Genomic DNA, 22,515 nt, shown 5'->3' on the forward strand with positions numbered 1-22,515 from the left:
GCAATGCAGCCCCATGGTAAGGGAACAAATGTTCCCATATCTTAAGGAGTCCTCTGTGACTGCCTCCCCATCGCAGGATGCAGTGCACACCCCATTGGCAAAGCTGCACCAGCACTTGAAAATTGGATAGGATTGGGCCCCAAGAGCCTAATGCTAGCTGTGTCTACTCAGAAGCAAGTCTCATTATAATCAATGGGGCTTACTCCCAGGTAAGTGTGGATAAGATTGCAGCCTAAGAGCCCAATCCTAGGCATGTCTCCTCAGAAGTAAGTTTCATTGTAGGCAATGGGGCTTACTCCCAGGTAAGTGTGGCTAGGGTTGCAGCCTCAGCCTGTAAGCCCCTGCAGAGCTTCCTGGGAGCAAGTCTCACTGGCCACAATCAGCCTCACCGCAGAGCAAACACACTGAGGCTTGTGCTGCAACCAGCAAGCCACCAGGCATCAGCTGCAGCACACTCAGAAACACTCTGAGAAGACAGGCAGATCGATGTGCTCAGGGCTCCGCTCCCTCCTCTGGGTCGGCGAGAATCGATAGCTCGGTGCTCTGCTTAGTAGGAAACCTGGATTGGTGGTTCGGCTCTCTCTCTGCTCATTGATTCGTTCCACGGGTAAACACGCCGCGCAGGCGCAGAAGCGGCCCTGAAGTTCCGGGAAGTGCGTGCGCCTGGTTGTTTGTCACTGTTGTAGCCGGCAGCGTTCGGAGAGCCAGGCACGAGGTAGAGAGGGGCGCGTGCATGTGTGCTCCTTGGGTGTGGTGGGGAAGCCTCTGCCCCGGGCTGGTGGTTTTATTCACTGCTGTGGGGCAGCAGAGGGTGCAGCCCCTTCCACCTCCAGGGTGGTGCTCTGTATGCTTTGTGGGGTGAGGCTGACTGCTGAAAATACTCAACCTTGATAGCAAGGACCATCTTTTGCAGGTAACGCTCACTCTCCTGAGGGCAGGTGCCACAGAACTGGAAAAAAAAGCATGCAAGAGAGCCTCTGGGCATGTGAAGAGTGTTTTTCCTTCAGCACTAGGTTACCTCAGCCCAATGTTTCTCCTCCTCCTTCACATGGTCCACCTGTTTGAGGTACCACTGGAAGTAACTGGTGATGACATCATCACCAGTTCTTTCTGGGGTGGGAGGCCAGATACGACATGATCAACACCAGTAAGAGGCGCAGTGTGCACAGGAAGGCTTTTTCAGTGCAGAAAAGCATGCAGAAAGTGCAGGAAAGCGTGCTCTGGAGCTTTGCCCATTGAGCTGAGCCTCCTACGGTGTTTGTTGCATCGCATTCCTGGTCTAGCTTCTGGGCGGCAGCAGTCCAGAGGTCCTGCAAGTACCACCAGGCACCACCTCAAGTATCACTGGTGGTACCCATAGCACTGGTTGAGAAACACTGCCATAGCCAATTATCCCTCTCCCCCAAACTCAACAAAACAACAACAAAAATAGGCTTGAATTCTGACTTATTTTTATAAACATAACCATTGTGTTCTATATTTTGAATTAGTTGGGCATCCTTGGACAGTAATTTAGGCTGCAATCCTATGCGAACCTTCCTTGGAGTAAGCCCCATTGACTATAATGGGACTTACTTCTTAGTAGACATGCGTAGGATTGGGCTGTTAGTCTGGTTTGGAATGAGTTGATTGTCCCACACTCTATTAAGAAGGGATTGTAAGTCACTGTGCTCTCTGAAAGTATAGAAACCAGTCATAGAGTTCAGGGGCACTTTCTTCTGAAGGTTGTTGAGCTCATATGTAAGGATTTGATTAGAATTATGCTTTCTTCTTCTAAATGAGAATGGTCTCTCTGTCCAATTGCTAGTTCTGTTTTTCAGTTGTTCTGTTTTATTTTTCCAGAACTTTTACCATGGAGTTCCAAGCGGTGGTGATGGCAGTGGGTGGTGGGTCCCGCATGATGGATCTAACCTCAAGCATCCCTAAAGCTCTCTTACCTATTGGCAATAAGCCCTTAATATGGTACCCACTCAACTTGCTGGAACAAGTTGGCTTTGAAGGTGAGCACATGTCATGGCAGAATGCTTGCTATGTAACAGTTTGCAGTGCAGATAAGTGGGAAATAGCACCAGAAAAAAGAGGTGATGGAAGCTTTCTACATGGTTCTTTTTAGCATGTTTAAAAATGAACCACTCTGAAATGAATTTAAAATAGATTTTGAACTTGAAGTCACTGTGCTGGATGTCAATTTGCCAGCTTTAGTTCACTGGCCTATTTTCTCATAGTTGGACTGCTGCATATGTGATGGGGTATTTGTCAAGCCAGCTGTACTAGAGTAGTTCTATTGATTTTAATAGGATCAGCCAGAACTAACCAGATTGCTGTTTGTGTAATGTTCCTTTCTTTTAAAGTTAAACAGGGTTCAACTTTGTAAGTATTATTTAGGTATGATATAAATATTATTTATTATTTAGGATCCCTCTGTATTAACATAAGAACATAAGAACAGCCCCACTGGATCAGGCCATAGGCCCATCTAGTCCAGCTTCCTGTATCTCACAGCGGCCCACCAAATCCCCCAGGGAGCACATCAAATAACAAGAGACCTTATTCTGGTGCCCTCCCTTGCATCTGGCATTCTGACATAGCCCATTTCTAAAATCAGGAGGTTGTACATGCACATCATGGCTTGTAACCCGTAATGCATTTTCCCTCCAATAACCTGTCCAATCCCCTTTTAAAGGCATCCAGGCCAGACACCATTGCCACATCCTGTGGCAAGGAGTTCCACAAACCAACCACATGCTGAGTAAATAAATATTTTCTTTTATCTGTTCTAACTCTCCCAACACTCAATTTTAGTGGATGTCCCCTGGTTCTGGTGTTATGTGAGAGTGTAAAGAGAATCTCTCTATCCACTCCGTCCATCCGGCATAATTTTGTATGTCTCAATCATGTCCCCCCTGAGGTGCCTCTTTTCTAGGCTGAAGAGGCCCAAATGCCATAGCCTTTCCTCAGAAGGAAGGTGCTCCAGGCCAGTAATCATCTTAGTTGTTCTCTTTTGCACCTTTTCCATTTCCACTATGTCTTTTTTGAGATCCGGAGACCAGAACTGAACACAGTACTCCAGGTGTGGCCTTACCATAGATTTGTACAACGGCATTATAACATTAGCTGTTTTGTTCTCAGTACCTTTTCTAATGATCCCAAGCATAGAATTGGCTTTCTTTATTGCCGTTGCACATTGAGTTGACACTTTCATCGACCTGTCCACCACCACCCCAAGATCTCTCTCCTGATCTGTCACAGACAACTCAGAACCCATCAGCCTATATGTGAAGTTTTGATTTTTTGCCCCAGTGTGCATGACTTTACACTTACTGACATTGAAATGCATCTGCCATTTTGCTGCCCATTCTGCCAGTTTGGAGAGATCCTTCTGGAGCTCCTCACAATCACTTCTGGTCTTTACCACACGGAAAGGTTTGGTGTCGTCTGCAAACTTAGCCACCTCACTGCTCACCCCTGTCTCCAGGTCATTTATGAAGAGGTTGAAAAGCACCGGTCCCAGGACAGATCCTTGGGGCACACCGCTTTTCACTTCTCTCCATTGTGAAAATTGCCCATTGACACGCACTCTCTGTTTCCTGTCCTTCAACCAGTTCTCAATCCATGAGAGGACCTGCCCTCTAATTCCCTGACTGAAGTTTTTTCAGTAGCCTTTGGTGAGGGACCGTGTCAAACGCCTTCTGAAAGTCCAGATAGATAATGTGCAAGGGTTCTCCCGCATCCATATGCCTATTGACCTTTTCAAAGCATTCTATAAGGTTCGTGAGGCAAGACTTACCCTTACAGAAGACATGCTGATTATCCCTCAGCAAGGCCTGTTCGTCTATGTGTTCTGAGATCCTATCTTTGATGAGGCATTCCACCATCTTACCCGGTATAGATGTTAGGCTGACGGGCCTATAGTTTCCTGGGTCCCCCCTCTTTCCCTTTTTAAAGATAGGCGTGACATTTGCTATCCTCCAATCTTCTGGCACCGTGGCCGTTTTGAGGGACACGTTGCATATCTTAGTCAAGAGATCAGCAACTTCATTTTTCAATTCCTTAATAACTCTTGGGTGGATGCCATCCAGGCCCGGTGACTTATTGATCTTTAATTTATCAATGAGGTCTGAAACATCTTCTATTTCAACCTCTATCTGACTTAATTCCTTGGTCAGGAGGGTTGTTCGGGCAGCGGTATCTGCCCGAGGTCTTCGGCCGCGAAGACAGATGCAAATAATTCATTTAATTTCTCTGCCATTTCTAAGTCTCCTTTTATCTTCCCTTTCCCTCCCTCACCATCCAGAGGGCCAACTGCTTCACTGGCAGGTTTCGTGCTTCTAACATATTTGAAGAATCTTTTATTATTCCCCTTAATGTTGCTGGCCATGCGTTCCTCATAGCCTCGCTTGGCCTTCCGTATCACCTTCTTACATTTCTTTTGCCACAGTTTGTTCCTTTTTATTCTCCTCATTAGGGCAAGACTTTCATTTACGGAAGGAAGCTTCCTTGCCCTTTACAGCCTCTCTAACTTGGCTGGTTAGCCATGCGGGCACCCTCCTGGATTTAGTGGTATGCACCTCTGCTGGGCCTCTATTACTGTTGTTTTAAGCAGCCTCCATGCACTCTGGAGAGACTGGACTCTTTTTACCTTCCCTTTCAACCTCCTTCTAACCAGCCTCCTCATTGAGGGAAGTCCGCCCGTCGGAAGTCAAGGGTTTTTGTGAGAGATTTGCCCGGTATTCTTCCCCCAACGTGCACGTCGAAACGGATCGCAGCATGATCACTGTTCCCCAATGGCTCCGTAACATTGCCATCTCTAACCAGGTCCTGTGTACCGCACAATATTAAATCCAGAGTCACCTGTCCTCTGGTGGGCTCCATGACGAGCTGCTCTAAGGCACAGTCATTTAGCATGTCAAGGAATCCGGTCTCCTTTTTGTGGCCAGAACACAAATTGACCCAGTCTATATGAGGATAATTGAAGTCCCCGTGATTACAACCCTGTCCCTCCTTGTCACCTCCCTGATCTGTTTCCTCATTTCAAGGTCCCCTTCCGATTTCGGCTCTGGAGGATGATAGAACGCCCCCAGTATTACATCGCTCCACAGGCATGGTAATTTAACCCACAAAGATAATAATAATAATAATAATAACTTTATTTCTACCCCGCCTTTCTCCCCGAAGATTCTACGGTGGAGTAGGACCCGCCTTCAATCTCTACTTTACTGGATTCTATCCCTTCCTTAACATAAACGGCCACCCCACCTCCAACACGTCCCTGCCTGTCCCTCCTGTAGAGTATATAGCCCAGGATTGCAGTATCCCACTGATTCTCCACATTCCACCAGGTTTCCGTTATGCCCACTATGTCAATGCTTTCCCTAGTCACCAGACATTCCAGTTCTCCCATCTTTGCTCGGAGACTTTGGGCATTCGCATAAAAGCATTTGTAAATGGAATGCCCCAGTTTGGGCCGCTTATTTGTTCCTTCGTTCCCGCATTCTCTCACTGTGCCAAACTGTCTGTCACATCCCATCACGCTACCGTTCCCAATTTCTTCTCCTACTCTGCCTTTGTCTTGTTGTTCTCTAACCTCTCCATCCTCGTCCCATAGGGACGTCCCATATATGCCAAAAGATGGGATGAAAATTTCTAAGTAAAAAATGTTTTTGTCATCTTGCATGTTGGCTATGAGAACTTTCAAATGAGAGTGTTTACCAGAGGTCTCCTCAGAGGAAGGGGACATTCATCCCCTTCCCTGAGTAAGGGCACAGGCCCCGCAATGGGGCTACTTGAGTCTGCACTGGCTATTTTGCTGGTGCAGAATGGCTCCATGTCAGGCTTTTCTCGACTCTGCTTAAGCCTCCCCCCACGCCCCCACTCATCTCTCTGCTGCCCAGTGCTCCGAGTGAGTGCCGGGCGGCGGACCTCCTGCCTCCGACTGGCGCTGTCCCAGCATGGGCTTGCACTGGGCCTGTGGTTATGCTCACAAACGTACCTTATAGCAAGTTTGCAACAGTGTTCACAAGTGGTGAGTCAGCATGCATAGTTCAGGATAGGGCCCTAAATCACTTACAAGGGCAACTTTTGGAAGCTGGGTTCTTTAAAGCATGCATATACCATTCAACTTGCAAGCAGGATGGTACATTATTTTTTTTTCCTAGTTGTACTCACCTTACCTTTTCTTCTGCACCTTATAGAGGTTATTGTGATTACAACCAAAGACGTTCAGAAACTGCTAAATTTGGAGACAAAACTGAAGCTGGATATAGTATGCATTGCTGATGATGCAGATATGGGAACTGCAGACTCATTGCGACATATTCATGAGAAAATAAAGGTATAATTGTCATTATTATTGCTTTAAAAGTGTTAGCTCTCAATGAAGTACAAGAAAACACTAGATCTTCATGGCTCATTTCATGGCTTAAAACGTTCTCTAGAATTTTGAAATGACTTGCATATCTCTTTACAACAGAAACTCTTATTAAACCATAAACAGAATTGGTTCTATAATAGAGAGGTTAAGGTTTGACATTTCAGCATTATCTGTGGAGTTCTCTTAGGTGGGGAACATCCATTTGCCCCGTGAAAATGAAGGTATATCATTCCTATCTTTAAAAGACTAGAAACTGTTGTTTCACAAGATGTTGTTCCAGTTGACAAATGAGAAAGAAAGCAAGACTGGGGCTGATGTTGACATTGTGAAGTGGAGCACTAGCTAGAATTGGAATCAATATGCACTGTAAATAGTGTGCAGAACATACTTTTTTTGGTTACACTGTGATTTCCCTCACTAAGGAACTGAATAATAACTTCTATGTGCATGCTTTAGAACAGTGTTTCTCAAACTGTGAGTAGACACCCAATAGGTTGGTCACGAGCCAATTTCAGGTGGGTCCCCATTCATTTCAATATTTTGTTTTTAGTATATTAGACTTGGTGCTACCAGGATATGTGACTGCATTTGGGGAAATGTTACAGACCTGTACTTTTAACAAGCTACTATGTATATTCTTTTAACAATTAGTCAATGGGACTTACTCCCAGGTAAGTGTGGGTAGGATTACAGCCTAGGATTGTAAATAATTTTCCTGCTTGAAGATGTCACTTCCAGTCATGATATCACTTCCGGTAGGTCCTGACAGCTTTTCATTCTAAAAAATGGATCCTGGTGCTAAATGTGTGCAAACCACTGCTTTAGAATGTAAAGGTTTAAAACATTCATGTGATGGGACATCATCAGATGGGACAGATATTGCAGTTGGGATAACTCAGGAAAACAGAACCTGGCAGAATTATGATGAGGGATAAAACTAGTCTAGATTTAATGCAGACAGAAGAATTAAAACATAGTTGCTCCAGACATTCAGCAGTTGGGTACATGGGGGAAAGCTTCTAGGAAACTGCAGTTGTTCTAACCTACAATTTTTCTTGTTGTCTTCATTATTCTAAATTTTGAATGTTCTTTATAATTTAAGTAGGTTTGTAGATAGTAAATGAAGCTACATGGAGTCTCCACATGCTAAAGGCATTCTGTGTCTAGAATGTTAAATACAGTTGCCTCATGCATTTCAATTATGCAAATAAAGTTTTGTGATGCAGTGCTAAAATTTTCAGATATTCAGAAAATGCAGAGATCAACTTGCCAGCAGACTTATATTGTCTGCAGAGTTCATGCTGCTGTTGTTTCCTTTCTCTCTTCAGTTTTTTTTTTGTTTCTTTTAAAAGAGTTACTTAAGTGGTTCTCAAATCGTGGGTCTGGGACCCACCAGTGGGTTGCAACCTAATTTTTGGTGGTTTGCAAAACTGACAGGGCAGCTTAGGCTATGTGCATCAGTGGTTAAACAAACTGCTACTTGCAGGGGTGGGGGGCAGCGGTGGAAGGGAACACTGCTCCCTAATCACCATTATAGCCACACTCCTTGGCATTTATAAACCAGGCAGCAGCCTCTAAAAAGTTTGAGAACTACTAACTTAAGATATTTTTCCTGGGCCCTACTGACATTGGTTCATCTTGTTAGCCATACTGAAATTTGCAGTTTTAGATCCTGCTCTTTGTCCCTGACATTACAGTGATGTGGGGATGCCTGGAGAAAAAAAAGAGAGGGAGAGAGAACTTGGCATGTGTGGTGAAAATCCCTGATTCCCTTACTTTGGGGCTTCATTGTGGCTGTAGTTGGATAGGATTGGTCTCTAAGTCGTCCTGATGCAGTAGTGATTGTCATGGGATGCTGTTCTTTGTTTGAGCATCTTCTCTCTTGATTGGTAAACAAAGTGACTTGAAATTGAACCCGCTCATTGGACTATGAAGCCCTCCTGACTTACAAGAGCAAGAGATTCAGAATGACTTCAAAGTAAAGCAGAGTTAATGCCCACTGTGTATATGAAGAGGGGCACTCTCCACCGCTTTTTTCCATGTTGTCCAGGGTTGTCATTGGAAGCCACACAAAAAACCTGCTTGCTGTAATGCATGTATGAGAATAAAAACCAGAACCCTGCAATAATTAGGATGAGTAATTAGGGTAGGGATTGTTCCCAGGTAGATCATCAGGAAGTTGTTTTTTTTTAAATTTCAGCTTGTCTTTTAATCTCCCTGCCAAGTTTTGCCACCCACTCTCACCTTTGTTTACCAGTTGATCAGTGCCTTACTTCTGTCAGTAGCCTTTTTCTTCTGTTGGTTTGATTCCTTAGCACTTCAATAAATTATGATATTTTTTGCTGTTTTTCCTGCCTTGTCTCTGATTACTCAGGAGGGAAAGGGTTGCCATGCCTCTCAGATTGACACATTTTGCTTCTGCTTAGTTAAGAAATCCTGTGGATGTTATATGGGATCTCTTGGATTTTGGGGTTCTCTCAACCTGGGGAAGAGGCTGCCAGGCAGCCTGTTTCTGTCTGGACAACTTAGCTTCGGATGTTCACCACAAAGACCTCCCTGTTTCCTGTTGGTCCTGGTTTGGACAATAAAGAGAGCGAAAGCAAGAATAAAAAGAAGGTTGTCATCACTAATCACAAGGCACTGTGCCCATTTTGCCTTCTGTCCTTCACTTACAGCATGTATGAATACCACACAAAAAACAAGTCCCCTTGATCCTTTCATCCAGATTGATAGGATGATGATTGTGGTTTTTTGCTTAATTATATTTCATTAAAAATTTGCCTAATGAACCTTAATAGTATGTCTCCTGCAACTCCCCAAGCGGCTTGAGGAAAAATTGGGGGTGGGGAAATAGAATGATTTTAGAAACCAGAGAGCATCCCCCCATGACATTCCAGTTGCCCAAGAATGACACATGATGCAAGGTGGTGTTTCTGACACAGGAGCGCTTGAAGGGCACACAGGTCTGGGCCTTTTTCAGTGTTAACTTTGGCAGTGTGGGTCTTTCGTGTGACACTTGATAATGTCAGAAATGAGGTCTTATGAAAGGATGCGATGGCACGGCTGCTTTTCATTCAGCTTTGCCTCTCCTGAAAATAGAAGCCCTTCTGATGTAGTGAAGAAACATAACCTGAGTTCCTCCTGGATGATTCTGACTTGAGCCTCATGGGAAGGAGTCACACTGCAGTGCTCCTATCCCACTGATGTCTGAAGTGGTCCTTTACTGCAAGTGATGTGAACCAGATCATACAGAACTGTAGGTATGACCAGTATGTAGAAGCTTGTTGATAAACATAGCGGAGTATTCAGTTGACTGTCAGTGCAATCTTAAGTATGGCCCCATTGAGCTCAAGTATGTATGTATAATAGGGCAGTCTTTTTAAATTTTTCCTCAATGGCAGATTTAATTAACCAGGAAAGCTGACATTTGGAAGCTACCCTGGAGTTGGAATATGAAGCTTGTGCTTTGGCGACTATGTGTATACACTTGCACCTTTTATCAGAATCTTGTTATCCCTAAGTATTTTTCATTTTGTAAGTTCTTCAGTTTGTATCACAGGTTGTACTCTGTTCAGCTATTAAAATGTAATATAGTACAGGTGGATTCGGTTATCCGTAGATTTCCACCACCACCACCCCTGTGCCAATTAACATGATTTAAAGGCTTACCTCAGTGAAAATGTTCTTCCTTTACAGGGTCACTATAAGCATACAAGCTTTTAGTGATGCTCAGGCTGCTGGTTAACTTCAGCTTCCTGTTAACCTCCAAGTGTCCAGGCTGCCACAAGGCAGCCTGAGTGTCACTATTAGCTTGTGTGTAAATAGCAACCCTGTAAAGGAAGATCATTACTTTAGGTTCACTAAATCATTCATGATCCCAAATCATCCCAAATGATCATCCAGTCAATGACCATTTAGAACCATTCCTTTAGGTTCACTAGGTAAACCTTGAAATCATGTTAATAGGTGTGGGGGCTGCGGAAACAGGCACCCCCATATTCGCAGTTTCCGTATCTGCATGGGGGTGTGTGTCAGTGGAATGGATCACTCATGGATACAGGGGCATGCCTGTGTTCCAGCTATGGAACAATTTTACTTTTTCCTTTCATGAACATTTAGTTGTGCTAATGAAAGCCAAGACTAATGTATGGTGAACCATACATTCGGCATGCTTTAAGCTACAGTTTTTGTTAAGACTTTACAGATGGAATTATCATGTCAGGTGGCTCACCTGAAATTATCCCAATTTCATGCAAGCAAAAAATAAAAATAAAAAAAATAAAAAAACCAGACTAGGTCTTTCCCCAAATTGGGGGGGGGGGGGAGAGAATTTCTCAGAACAGCTAGACAAAGGCTAAGACTCTAGATCCAGTTTGGTATATGCATCTTTTGGAGCCACACTGTGGAAAGTGTGATGTCACAGCGGTGGTCTGTATGCTGCTGAGGGTCACTGATCCGTGTAGTCTTGGATGGAGCAGCTTAGCGCTTCACTTCCCCTGTTGAAAAATCTCATTTCCAAACACATGATGTAAGAAAGCTCACTGTAATGTTTGGGAGGCAGAGTTTGAATCCTCGTACAGTTGAAAAGAACTTGGTGACCATGGAAAGAAAAACTCAAAGCTCATAAGAGAGAGGAAGGGAGGGAGGGACTAAGATTTTTGGACTGTTGATAGACTTTAAAAAAAAAAATACCGTGAAATTCATCTACAGGGAGACCAATGTGATCTTTCCATCCCTTACTTAGAAGTTAATTTTGAAATAGATAAACATAGCTGTTCATTTTTTTAAAGAAAGTATGTCACCAGGCTCCTTTTAGTGTGGCTGAAACGACATTCTCTGTGCTTTTAAGAGTGCAGTGTGCATCTCGCTGAGATGCAAATAAAAACAGTGTTGCCTCACTTACCTCTCTTGATGGCTCCAAGGAGACCCTTGTGCCTTGCTTATAATGTTAGCACATTGTACAACAAAAAGAAAAAAGAAAACGGATTGGCAGTGGAATATATAAAAGTGAATCTCAGAAATTCCCCAGTTTTGGAGCCATTCTGGTAGAAGACATGCATGTGTAAATCATTGTATTGGGATGCAAAACCTGCATATATTTTGCAGTAAAGATGCATGAACAGAAACTGGCAGGAATCTCACCATCTTGTTGCATAACTTTAATATGAAATCCTTTTCAAATATATTCCCTCTACCCCCCCCCCTTTTTAAAAACATTGAAATTTGCTCAGAGCAGGGACCTATAACATGGAGTTGCCTAATGGCCATCTATTACCTTAGTTGAATGATGGGTGACAGCCAAATGTTGACTTGAAAGTCTCATGTGGCACCTTTGTAATTTAATTTAAACTTTTCCTAAAAGTTAAGAAGGAGGTATGCTGATGTTCCTCATCCTTGTGGCTAAAATGGAAAACCATTTTCTGCCACCCCCAGCTATCCTAGTTTTGGGGTAAGGTGATTTTAAGCAATACCGTTTTGGTAGATCTTAATAGGCAGGAGAAATTGCTTTGGAGGGGGTTGCTTTGTGAAATGCAGAGGAGGGGGTTGCTTTGTGAGATGCAGAGGTCAAAGTTCAAGCACAGTTATTGCTAATCCGCTTTTCCTGTGTGGATATAATTTTGTTTTATGGACAATTGAAAATAATACTGAAGTCCCCAACATGCATATGCTGGAGGCACGCAGTTGCTCAACTACCTGTGGGGTCAGTATTCCTGTTTTCTGCCCCCTTCCCCCAGCCATTTGCATGGTGGGGGGGGGCTGCCTCACTCCTTTCTACCCCTTTGTATAATGCTAATATGTGTCCTTCTGGAGGTTTTAGCATGTGACACAACAATCGAAGCATGGAAGAATGATTCAGTCCAGACCTGTTCGAAGGGAAGCGGGATTCTTGTTCTTACTGAATGATGTCTTCTTCAGTCAGTATGCTCTTCAAGTCATTCTTTGGAGCGCCTTCAAAGTAGCCCATATCTATGTACCTTTCTTTTGTTGCCCCAGCACTGTGGCTTAGAGTGGGCAGTTAAAGATCTGCAGGTGTTAAATGTTAGGGATTTGAGAAAGGTATAGTGGAAGTTAGATGTCCCAGAGGCATCAGGTGGGCCACTGTGAATACAGGAAACTGGCTCTTCTTATGTCAGCAATTCCAGTAATACATGAGGTGGGTAAGTACCATAAGAGAAGATTGTAAAATGCCATAAAAGCAGGATAAAGAGTTCACCTGGTCTTATGGAATAGCAGAACCAATTTAGGGATGTGGTCAAAGCTGCTGCTGCAGTTTCAGTAATGAGGGGAAGTATATGGGGTTTGTCAAGTCCAGAAAAAAAGATGTTGCACTAATAAAAACATTTTGGATGGCAGTTTTAGATGCCGAGATAGACTGCTGGTCCCAGGTGTAAAAGATGCTAGCCAAGAAAGAGAAGATTTAGCTGCATCCTGGATGGAAGATCTAGGAAAAATGCTGAGTTGATGAAGGGTAGTTTCTTGGCCAGATTTTCAAGGGCCTATCAGCAGTAAAAGTAGCATGAAAATGCTCTTCATTGGCAACTCCCTGAAATTCAGATTTCACTCATATATAAACTCTGTATAAAAAAAGAGCTTATGCTCTGTGGTTTACTGTATTTTTCAGAAAGTCTTTTGTGAACTATATGTGATCATAGAGTTCAAATCATTTACAAAGGTTTTTTTCTAGGAATCAGCAGCAAATATTACAGTATGTCATTTTATTCTCTGCAAGTGGGGTGGAGACTGCCGTAGGTTCAGATAATTGAGCAGAGGCAGCTTGTGTGAATGGCTGACTTCTCTCCCACTGCAGCTCACCATGCTACATCCATATCATTCCCAAGGGTACCCTAATCTTCAGGAGCAGCTTTGGGTGGGCGCAGAGGCCTGCATTCAGGATAAAGTAGAGGGAGAACAGCCACAAGTGCCTGACACATCTGTGTCCAAATTCTAGATTTCCACCCATATCATCACATACTATATTAATGCTATAAGGCAGTGGTTCCAAAACTTTTCCATTTAGCAACTCTGTTGACCTGCTGGGCCATTGGCTGAAGCTTCCCATTAGGTCTACTATCCTGTACAATGTATAGGGTGGCAGGTTTTTCAAGAGTATTCTACAGTTCCCCTGGCTTTTTTCCCTGACTCCCTAGGGAGCCATGACTCACAGTTTGGGAACTATCTCTGTAAGGAAACTCCTGAAGGTTTTGAATTTCATGTTGTGTTATGATGTTGTGGGAGAGGAAGTTTACTTTGAGCCTACTCACTGAAGATCTTTCACAGCTGAATTGATACTTTTCTCTATTATCATCAACCTATTCAGCACCAGTCATCTATCTGTAAATCATTTGACTGAAAGAAAAATGGAAGGCTCTGGTGATGGAAAAGACATACCTCGCCCAGCCACTAGTAAAGTGCAGAGAGAGGAAAACATAACTTCCAATATTATGGAATTCTTTTGTATGTGCTTTAGGCTTTTCAAGCTCTGGAGTCTCTTAAATCTGTGTGTATATTAGAGCTCTCAATCAGTTACTATATAGATTTTATTGTTGGTAATGAAATGTAAATAGACGTATAAATTACCAAACCCTTTTGCAGAATATTTAAGAAAAAATAGATTTTTAAAAAAGGTTGTTTTATTACAATGATTTGATAATTTACAACTTTTAATGTTTAAGTTTTTCATCCATCAAGGAACTTGCAGTGTACAGTATTCCTTGTCCCAGATGCAGAAGGCCTTCAAAAAATAGACAAGTTCAAGAAAATTCAGCACCATGGAGTATCTGGATTTAAAAGGTGTATTTACAGTCATTTCAACTACACATTATCTCATTTTTTGTGGTTCGTATTACTTCACTTGCACACTCCAGACTGTTAAATCTCCAAGCTTTCCAAGCACAAGAATTTCTAGAACTCCATTTCCCCCCTGCTACTACCACAAGCAGCAGCTCCAGTTTAAATGTCCAGAATCACTGGAGGGGAGAAAAATAGTCTGGTGCAGTTTAAAGAAGGGGATTAAATGGGATAATCAAGTTTACTACAGTCCTAGTTGCATCTCTTCTGTCCTCGATCCACCCAAATCCCAATTTCAGCTGTCTACAGACATTTTATTAGGTGTGTAATGCATGCCTTTGCTTCCCCGGGCAGGTGGATTTTCCTGTTTTTAGACCTGCCCTTTTCCAACTGAGATGAATCCCAAGGAGTGAGTGAAAAAGCTATGCATGGGGAATGTTACAGGTGTTCCCCATATGTAGCATGTGTTATTTGAAACAACCAGTTTGGCAATGGAAATGTATAGGGAGGAGGGAAGAATAAAAACCACCTTGACAACCCAAGAAGATGAGAGTTGGGAGACCTGAACTTGAAAGACCATAGAACTGTAATCTTGGGGCCCAATCCTATCCAACATTCCAGTGCTAGTGCAGCCCTGAGGTAAGGGAACAAATGTTCTCTTACCTTGAGGAGGCCTCCATGACTGCCCCCCCCTTGCAGGATGCGGCGCACGCCACATCAGCATGGCTGCATCAGCCTTGGAAAGTTGGATAGGATTGTACCCTTAGACTTTCATTTTGGGCAGATGCTGGAAGGGCGTTGAGATTGCAAAGAGAGGTCCCAGACTCCACAAGCTGAGGTAGTAACTGTTTTGCATATCATTTAGGCTACATCCCATTTATCGTTCAGCTGTTCTGTTTTTTTGCTTATATAGATCATGCCTCGTTATCCACTGATTTGTCTCACCACTAATACCAAGGTCCACCTTTAAACGCCTTGTAACAAGGAAGAAAAGTATCCAAATCCAATTTCCTACCTTCATGCTGTTAAAGAATTACAATTTCATTCCATTATTCACCCCATCTAGTGACTTAGAGCCCAATCCTATCCAACGTTCCAGCCCTGGTGCAGCCACAATGCAGCCCCAAGGTAAGGGAACAAATGTTTCCACACCTTGAGGAGGCCTCTGTGACTACCTCCCCACCACAGGATGCAGTGCATGCCCCATTGGTACAGCTGCACCAGCACTAGAAAATTGGATAGGATTGGACCCTGAATGCGGTATAGTGTCTATACCAATGCATTCTGGGGCAACAACAGAGGAGCAAATCTAGAAGCGGGTCTTTAAAGCTATTTTTCCACTGGTTTGGTATTCACTGATTTTTTTTAATCCATTTTTTATGGTTCCTCTGGAATGGAACCATAGTGGATAAAGAGGCATGACTGGTTTTAAATTTCCTATTTAATTTGTTTTAATAAGATACAAAATATAGTGTTTTTCATGAGGGGGAAACTTGTGGCGAACAGGCCAGTTTTGTGATGATCTGTCTTTAGAGGGGTAGGAGTCCTTTTCCTATGTATGCTGAAGGGTTCTGGGGTCAAAGAATGCACTGTTGAAGTTCCTCAAGAGGTAGAGACCCAGCTGATTAATATCTTGAATGGATTTGCTTGCATCTCTGGGTGACTGAGCTCAATGGGCTAATGTGTACATGAGAACAAGAGGAAGCTAACCTTAAATACAGGATCTCAAGATCTGATCTGAGGTACTAGAAAGGGGGGTAACACAAACACCTTTCTAGGTAGCTAGGTGGATCAATTTAAATGAAAATTATTTTACATCTCCAAGAAAAAGAACCAATTGAAATCAAGTTTCCAACTTCTAATTCATTTTTTTTTTCTTAGTGAGGGGTGCATAATAATTTATTGCTGTAACTGTTACAGACAGATACAGTCTCCTCTCATCTTAGGGGCAATTGACTTGTGCGAATTCAACTTTATACAGTTGGCAAATCCAAAAAAGAAAAACAGCAGTTGAAATAGTGTCCTTGATTTTGCTCACTATTCTGTTGCTAAATATATGCCTTGAAGTGAGCCTGAGAATGAAGCTGCCGTTCCTTCTGTTCTTGCCTACCTCTTGTAACTTTTAAAGAGTTAGCATGCTTTTTTCTGGATGTCAGGGATTTCAAGCCCCAAGAGCATAATCTGGAATGCCGTTTGTGTACACAATCTTATGTCTACATAGGGGCATATCTCTGAAATTGGCAGTGCAATCATGTATGTGTTTATTCAGATACATGTTTTTCAGGGATGTTTCAGGGATGTGTTTATCCCTCTGCCACACTGAGGGAAGGTAAGTCTCATTATAAGTCTCATTATATACATATGTGGAGACTTAGCAGGATTCCTTTCTTGAAGTCAGAGTTCCCAGAACTTTCTTGAAGAAAGAAGTGCTAGTTACTGGCCAGAAGAAACGTTTTCCATGTCATGGAAAGTAAATGTTGGCGTTGTTTGGTTAACAGTTTACATATTCACAGTTTGTACAAAAATAAATGCAATTTGTTACGTAATTGTAATGTTATAATGCTTGTTTTGAAATACACATATTTTTGCCTTGCTTCAGTTCTTTAATGTAGAACTTTGTATTTCACACAGATATTTTAAACTTAAATATTTTTTGAGGGCTACTGAAAAAGTTAAACATTCTAATTAAAAAAAGACTTTTTAAAATTCACCCATGTTTCCTGCTGCATGCTCTGGAGCAAGGGTCAGCAGTCTTTTCGGGCAGAAGGGCCAGATGTTCAATCACATCATCACCAACGTCTGCATTGCTGAGCTCCTGGAAGTGGCTGCATGGAGCTCAACTTGGGAAGCCAGTTTGCCACATGCCAGACAGGTAATGGCAGAGACACCTGCCCGGGTAGCTCGGAGTCCCTGAGCGGGTAGCTCTGCCATTCCCTATCCTTCACATGTCAAATTGGGCAGGAGGCTTCACTTTGCAGGCTTCACCGAGCTCTGCACTGTGCAGTTGACTTGTGGTGGTGGGCCAGATCTGGTCTGCAGGCCATTGGTTGCTGACCCTTGCTCTGGAGGCTGTTCTGAGATCCTGAGAGGGGCACATATCCATGCATTGGTTGAGAACTGGGCTTTCTTTTCAACTTCACTCACCTTCCCATACTCTCTATTCTTCCTCCACCTGCCTTCCGTTAACCTCACTTTCTGCTTCATATACTCAAAGACTGGAGAAATGAGTGGAGTCAGAGGTCTAAGCGGCTCCTGTCTTATTTTATATTATTGTTATAAGTCCCCCTTGGATTTATTTGGATTGAAAGGCAGAGTATAAATCTATAAATACATATGTTGTGAGCTGCCTTCAGTGCTTCCCTTGTGGGTGGGAAAGACAGGATACAAATACTTTAAATACACAAATAAGATCTATTTCTCATCTTTCTCCCCTTTCCCTCACCATGTTTTTGAAACACATGCTTGCCTATTAAGCTGGGGTTAGGATAGGCAGGTTCTGCTTTTTTACTGTAAGTCACAAAGGAGGGGAGCGATGTGAGCCTTGCTTGGCTGCTTTAAGCTATTTTCTCCTGGCCTGACTTGCTTCCAGTATTGGAGCTGATCCTTGGAGCCTTTAGTTTTAATACTCTGGTTCAAATAAAGGATGCCGATATGATGAAGAATAACAAATATAATTATATATAATCTGGGAGGTCCTAGATTTGTCTGTAAAGCCTGGGGCATCTCAAAGCTTTCATTAAAACCTTGATGTTTTCAGTTGAATCCCAAAGTTTACACCAATCACAATGTTTATGCCTTACCCAAACCATGTAACGAATGTTATGAAATTACAATTGTTGTGCATGATTTTTATCTTAGCTTGCACTGACTGAACCCAAAATATGTACTTAATAAAGTGTAGCACACACTTTTCAGTTAGTGCTGCATATATTTAATTAAGATTTGCTTTCTTGGTATCTTCCATTCGCATACTCCATGAAATCAAGGAGGATCACGCTTTCTATCCTCCTGTCTGCCAGATGGTCATGTTCTTTCTATGCGAGTGTCTTCGTCCTATCAGTGGCTCACCATGAAGATGTACTAGATTTATATAGTATGTATTCTTAAAAACACTGACTGTACCATTTATTTTCTTTTTAGTACATCAGCCATTGAAAGTAAAGGAAAATACACCCTTCTGCTAGGGTGCTAGCCTAGTTTATTTTTTCATTCAGCCATTAGTTTATTCTTTCAGGGGTTCCACATTGGAAAAAGGGGCATCCATCAGACAGTAAGGGCTTTATTTATGAGGGTGTTGGTGTTTCAAAGGGGAGGCTGTTGAATCCCAAAAGAGCTTTTCATGGTGTACTCTCAGCGTGCATCTGAGGCCACTGCTCTGCTCATCAGGAGGAGAGACAGAAATGTGGGCTTTACTTAGCAACCGTGTGTTTCACTGGTCCCTGCGCTCTCTGACGTTTATTTACATATTGAGAGAGTAAATGGGTAGAACAGATGGCAACCAGACATTTGGTGGTTCTGTTCCCTTGCGCTCCTCGGGGGTCTCGCATTCAATCTTTGCCAAAATTTGTCCTAAAATGAGAAGCCTGTTCGCAATTATGAAAGCCTTGTTGGCAGTTTACTAGGGTGACAGATTAAAGTGCATAGTTAAATAATTACAAGATTGGTTAACAACTCCAGATAGTTGTTTCTCAAGGCATGTCCATTGCTCTGACGTGGTTTTCGTCATTGGTGTGAATGCTTTTCAGTTTTTGAAATAAAAAGGTTTCCTTTTGGGGGGGCAGGGAGTAGAGAACAATCTAGTCTTTAAAAGCAACTAAGCTGTAACTGTTTGCCTAGGAATTTTCAACACATTTTGTACTGTCACAACAGACTTGACAGATCCACCATTCACTGCTTTTAATGACTCTCTGTGTGTTTTACCCTGTTTTGAAATTAGTTTCACTTTTTACAGTTGCCAAAAGTTAGTGGCACAATTTTATGTTTTGCTTGACATAAGATCACAGTTCGACTTGAGGTATGGTGGTTTAGGAGCAGGGAAATGGCATTTTATCTGTTGTCAGTTTTTCTGAATGGAGAACTCATGAAATACAACCTTTGAAAAGCAGCATTAGTGGAGGGACAGAAAGTTTTCAACTATGGTAACATTAGCTGTTTTATCAGTGTTTCCACTGGAACTTCTGCCACTGGTTTGCTACGACATCTATCTGGTTAGCAGGTTATCGGTAATAGTACAAATTGCTCCTTGAAGTTCCAGTAGTAGTTCATGGATGTTTCTTTTGGACACTGTCTAAGAATCTCTGTGAATGTTCCTTTCCTTTTGGAAAGCAATTCCATATTCCATATTCACACAACATAATCACACAACTGTCTTTGCTATACTTAGCACAATGGAACATAGAAGAGACAGTGTTTTTATTTTAAATCTGGGGACAAAACAGAAAGTTACAGAAATAATTTGGTTAGTGAAGTGGCATGTTGAGCATCTCTGTGTAGAACACGGTAAGTGGATTGTGAGTCTCTGTAACACGGTGAATTTGTTTGGAATTTCTTCTCAAAAACAAACCATCTGTAGCTCCTTCTACCTTGAACTTGATTTAAAGTGAAAATGAGAGTTCATGGTTCTTGTGTTTAATCTCACACACATGTTCACAGAAATGTGAAGAACTACATCACCTAGAGAAGCATTCAGTGTGCAAAACCGTAGAATTCTAGAGTTGAAAGAAACCAAATGGGATACCTCATCCTAGCTCTCTCCCAACCTAATGCAGATTGTACAAGTAAAAAAGCACCAAAACCCAATATCCTACCTTTGTGCTGTTAAACCACACTGGTAGCAAGCTTCTCAGGGTTAAAGATAGCTTTAAAGACCCACTTCCAGGTTTCTTGCATCTTCATTGTTACCTCAGAATACATTGGTATAGACCAGGGGTACCCAAACCCTGGCCCACGGGTCACTTGCGGCCCTCGGGGACTCCCAATCCAGCCCATGGGGCACCCCAGTCTGGCCCTCCGGAGACTTGCCCACGCTGGTCTGACCAGGGGTGTCCAAAGTTTTTGGCAGGAGGGCAACATTATCTCTCTGACACTATGTTGGGGGCCAGGAAAAAAGAATTAATTTACATTTAAAATTTGAATAAATTTACATAAATGAATATATTAGAGATGGAACTTATATGAATGAATGAAATAACTCAAGGCCTATAAAAGACCTTGCACAAAGCAAGGTTGGCCTTTCCTTTGCTGCCACTGCTGCTTCACAGACTTGAAACAGCAAGCAGTGGAGGGAGCCCTTGGCCCCTCCACTCTTGCTAGAGGTTGAACAGTCACCCTCATGCTGAGAGCAGTTGTGTCATGCCAGAGTGGGCTCCAGCAAGTCTTCGGAGGACTAGAGGCTCACTGGAGACTGGGGGCTCCCTGCAGGCTGGATTGGGGGTCCCTGAGGACCGCAAATTGCCCCCGAGTTGGGGTTTGGGCACCCCTGGTATAGAAGCTATACTGCATTCAACCTCTAGATGGGATGAGTAATGGAATCTAATGGAATGGAGGACTGGGAGGCTGCAGGATCTGGTGGTGATGGTATGCACTGGATCCTATCCTCCTTTTTGCACCTTCCCCTCCACCCCTTATCTCCTTGGATTTGTGCCAGTATAGAGCTGGCACTGATCTGAGGGGATCCATTTGTGGCTTATAGAGGCATAAGGGGATAAATCCCCTTTGAAGTGTCCCAGTCCACCCACCTCTTCTAGATATGATGCTCACCTTTTTATTGTGGCTGCACCAGGGGGGTGGGGGGAAGTATAGTATTGGGTTTCAAGAATGTTAGGCAATGTTTGCTGGGATGTCCTTCCATATTGACTTATCCTCAGTAGTTTGTGTTTCTAAGGAGAGAGAGTGTAAATATGTGTATGTATAATGGGTATTTTTTTTTCCTTTTCTACTTGACAGACTGATGTGTTGGTGCTGAGCTGCGATCTGATAACAGATGTTGCTCTTCATGAAGTAGTGGACTTATTCCGAGCCCATGATGCTACGCTCTCCATGTTGATGAAGAAAGCTTATGAGCCCACGGAGCTTGTACCAGGACAAAAAGGGAAGAAAAAACTAGGTATGTCTGTGATCTTGCTTCTGGAGTATTGACTGCTGGCATTTTCACTGGGATTTGCAATTTTCTTTTGACAGAATTTCTTAACTGAAATGGTGCTCTGCATCATTTCGCCTTGCGTCTGCCATTGCCTACAAGAGGGTTGGTGTTTCTACCATGCTGTCCTAAGAACATCCAAATATTCACAAATGGAATTCTAAGTTCTAAAACAACTGGTAAATTCTGTAGTGGTCCTCAAGTCAATAATATCCAGTTTTCTTGCTTTGATATTATATCCTGGTAGCAGTAGGATCTGAAAATTCACCTCTGCTTCTTGTTTCAAAATGTTAACTTTTGGGGAGCAACATATTCAAATGGTCCCCATTATAGAGTGTGAAGGGAAACATCAGTTGACACATTTTGTTTGGTTTTAGAGTAGCTTTCTAATATAGTGACTTATTTCTTGACACACATTATTATTCTTTTTAAACCAAGTAGCAATTACTGCTTAGGTTCCCCTCTCCTCCCCACTTGGACCTAGAATAAATGTGGTCTCTCCTTAACGAATCTCCTGATGCGGTATTGCTTGTATGTTCCTACAATTCATAGGATTGTGCAATTTGTGAAAAAGTTAGCTAAACAACAGGGTAGAAATAACTCTCTGTAGGTAGAATTCCATTCAGCCTTGATTCTGTCACTTTTAACAATAATGGACTTGGTTCTAGAATTTCTTTGGAAATGCCAGACTTTGTCCGTAATGGGTGTGCAGGATTCAGGTTGTTAGTGAATATTCTTTTATGAAACAATAAACTTCTCCATAGCAACCACCTACAGCATCTGTTACCCTGCACATGGCTGATCTTGTCTGATCTCGGAAGCTAAGCAGGGTCAGGCCTGGTTAGTACTTGGATGGGAGACCGCCTGGGAATACCAGGTGCTGTAGGCTTATACCATAGTCTTTCGAGACTGAAGGTTGCCAACCTATCTAGCAACCACCTGAGGTATGCAAATGATAAAATGACTTTCAGTGAGAAAAAAGACTAGTTTGGGATGACATTCTCACTATTGCTGATTAATAATGCGATTTTTTAAAAATCAATAATACTGTTTAAGAAGTCCAAGGTGAACTCTGTTTGAGATGCACCTACTATTCTGCACCTGCCACTTACAGATATTGGTGTAGGTAGCTGCAAAGGCTGCACATACCTCCTGATCTCTCTGTGGTTCTTTGCATGAATGTCACATGCATTTGAGATTCCTGCGTGGAATGATCTCA

General features: G+C 42.7%; 1 protein-coding gene and 1 pseudogene across 1 annotated transcript in view; both read left to right on the forward strand.

Moving 5' to 3' along the window:
- Window positions 1-624: 624 nt before the first annotated feature.
- Window positions 625-22,515, forward strand: part of EIF2B3 (eukaryotic translation initiation factor 2B subunit gamma) — a 114,558-nt gene continuing 92,667 nt past the window's right edge. The window contains exons 1-4 of the mRNA XM_066625067.1: window positions 625-715; window positions 1,843-2,000; window positions 6,192-6,331; window positions 21,104-21,263. Coding sequence (XP_066481164.1) covers window positions 1,853-2,000; window positions 6,192-6,331; window positions 21,104-21,263 — 448 coding nt within the window. The 5' untranslated portion in view covers window positions 625-715; window positions 1,843-1,852. The remainder of the gene's footprint in view (window positions 716-1,842; window positions 2,001-6,191; window positions 6,332-21,103; window positions 21,264-22,515) is intronic.
- Window positions 22,066-22,185, forward strand: LOC136650512 (5S ribosomal RNA; annotated as a pseudogene).

The sequence above is a fragment of the Tiliqua scincoides genome, chromosome 4 (genome assembly GCF_035046505.1).
Source record: "Tiliqua scincoides isolate rTilSci1 chromosome 4, rTilSci1.hap2, whole genome shotgun sequence".
Classification (NCBI taxonomy): Eukaryota; Metazoa; Chordata; class Lepidosauria; order Squamata; family Scincidae; genus Tiliqua; species Tiliqua scincoides.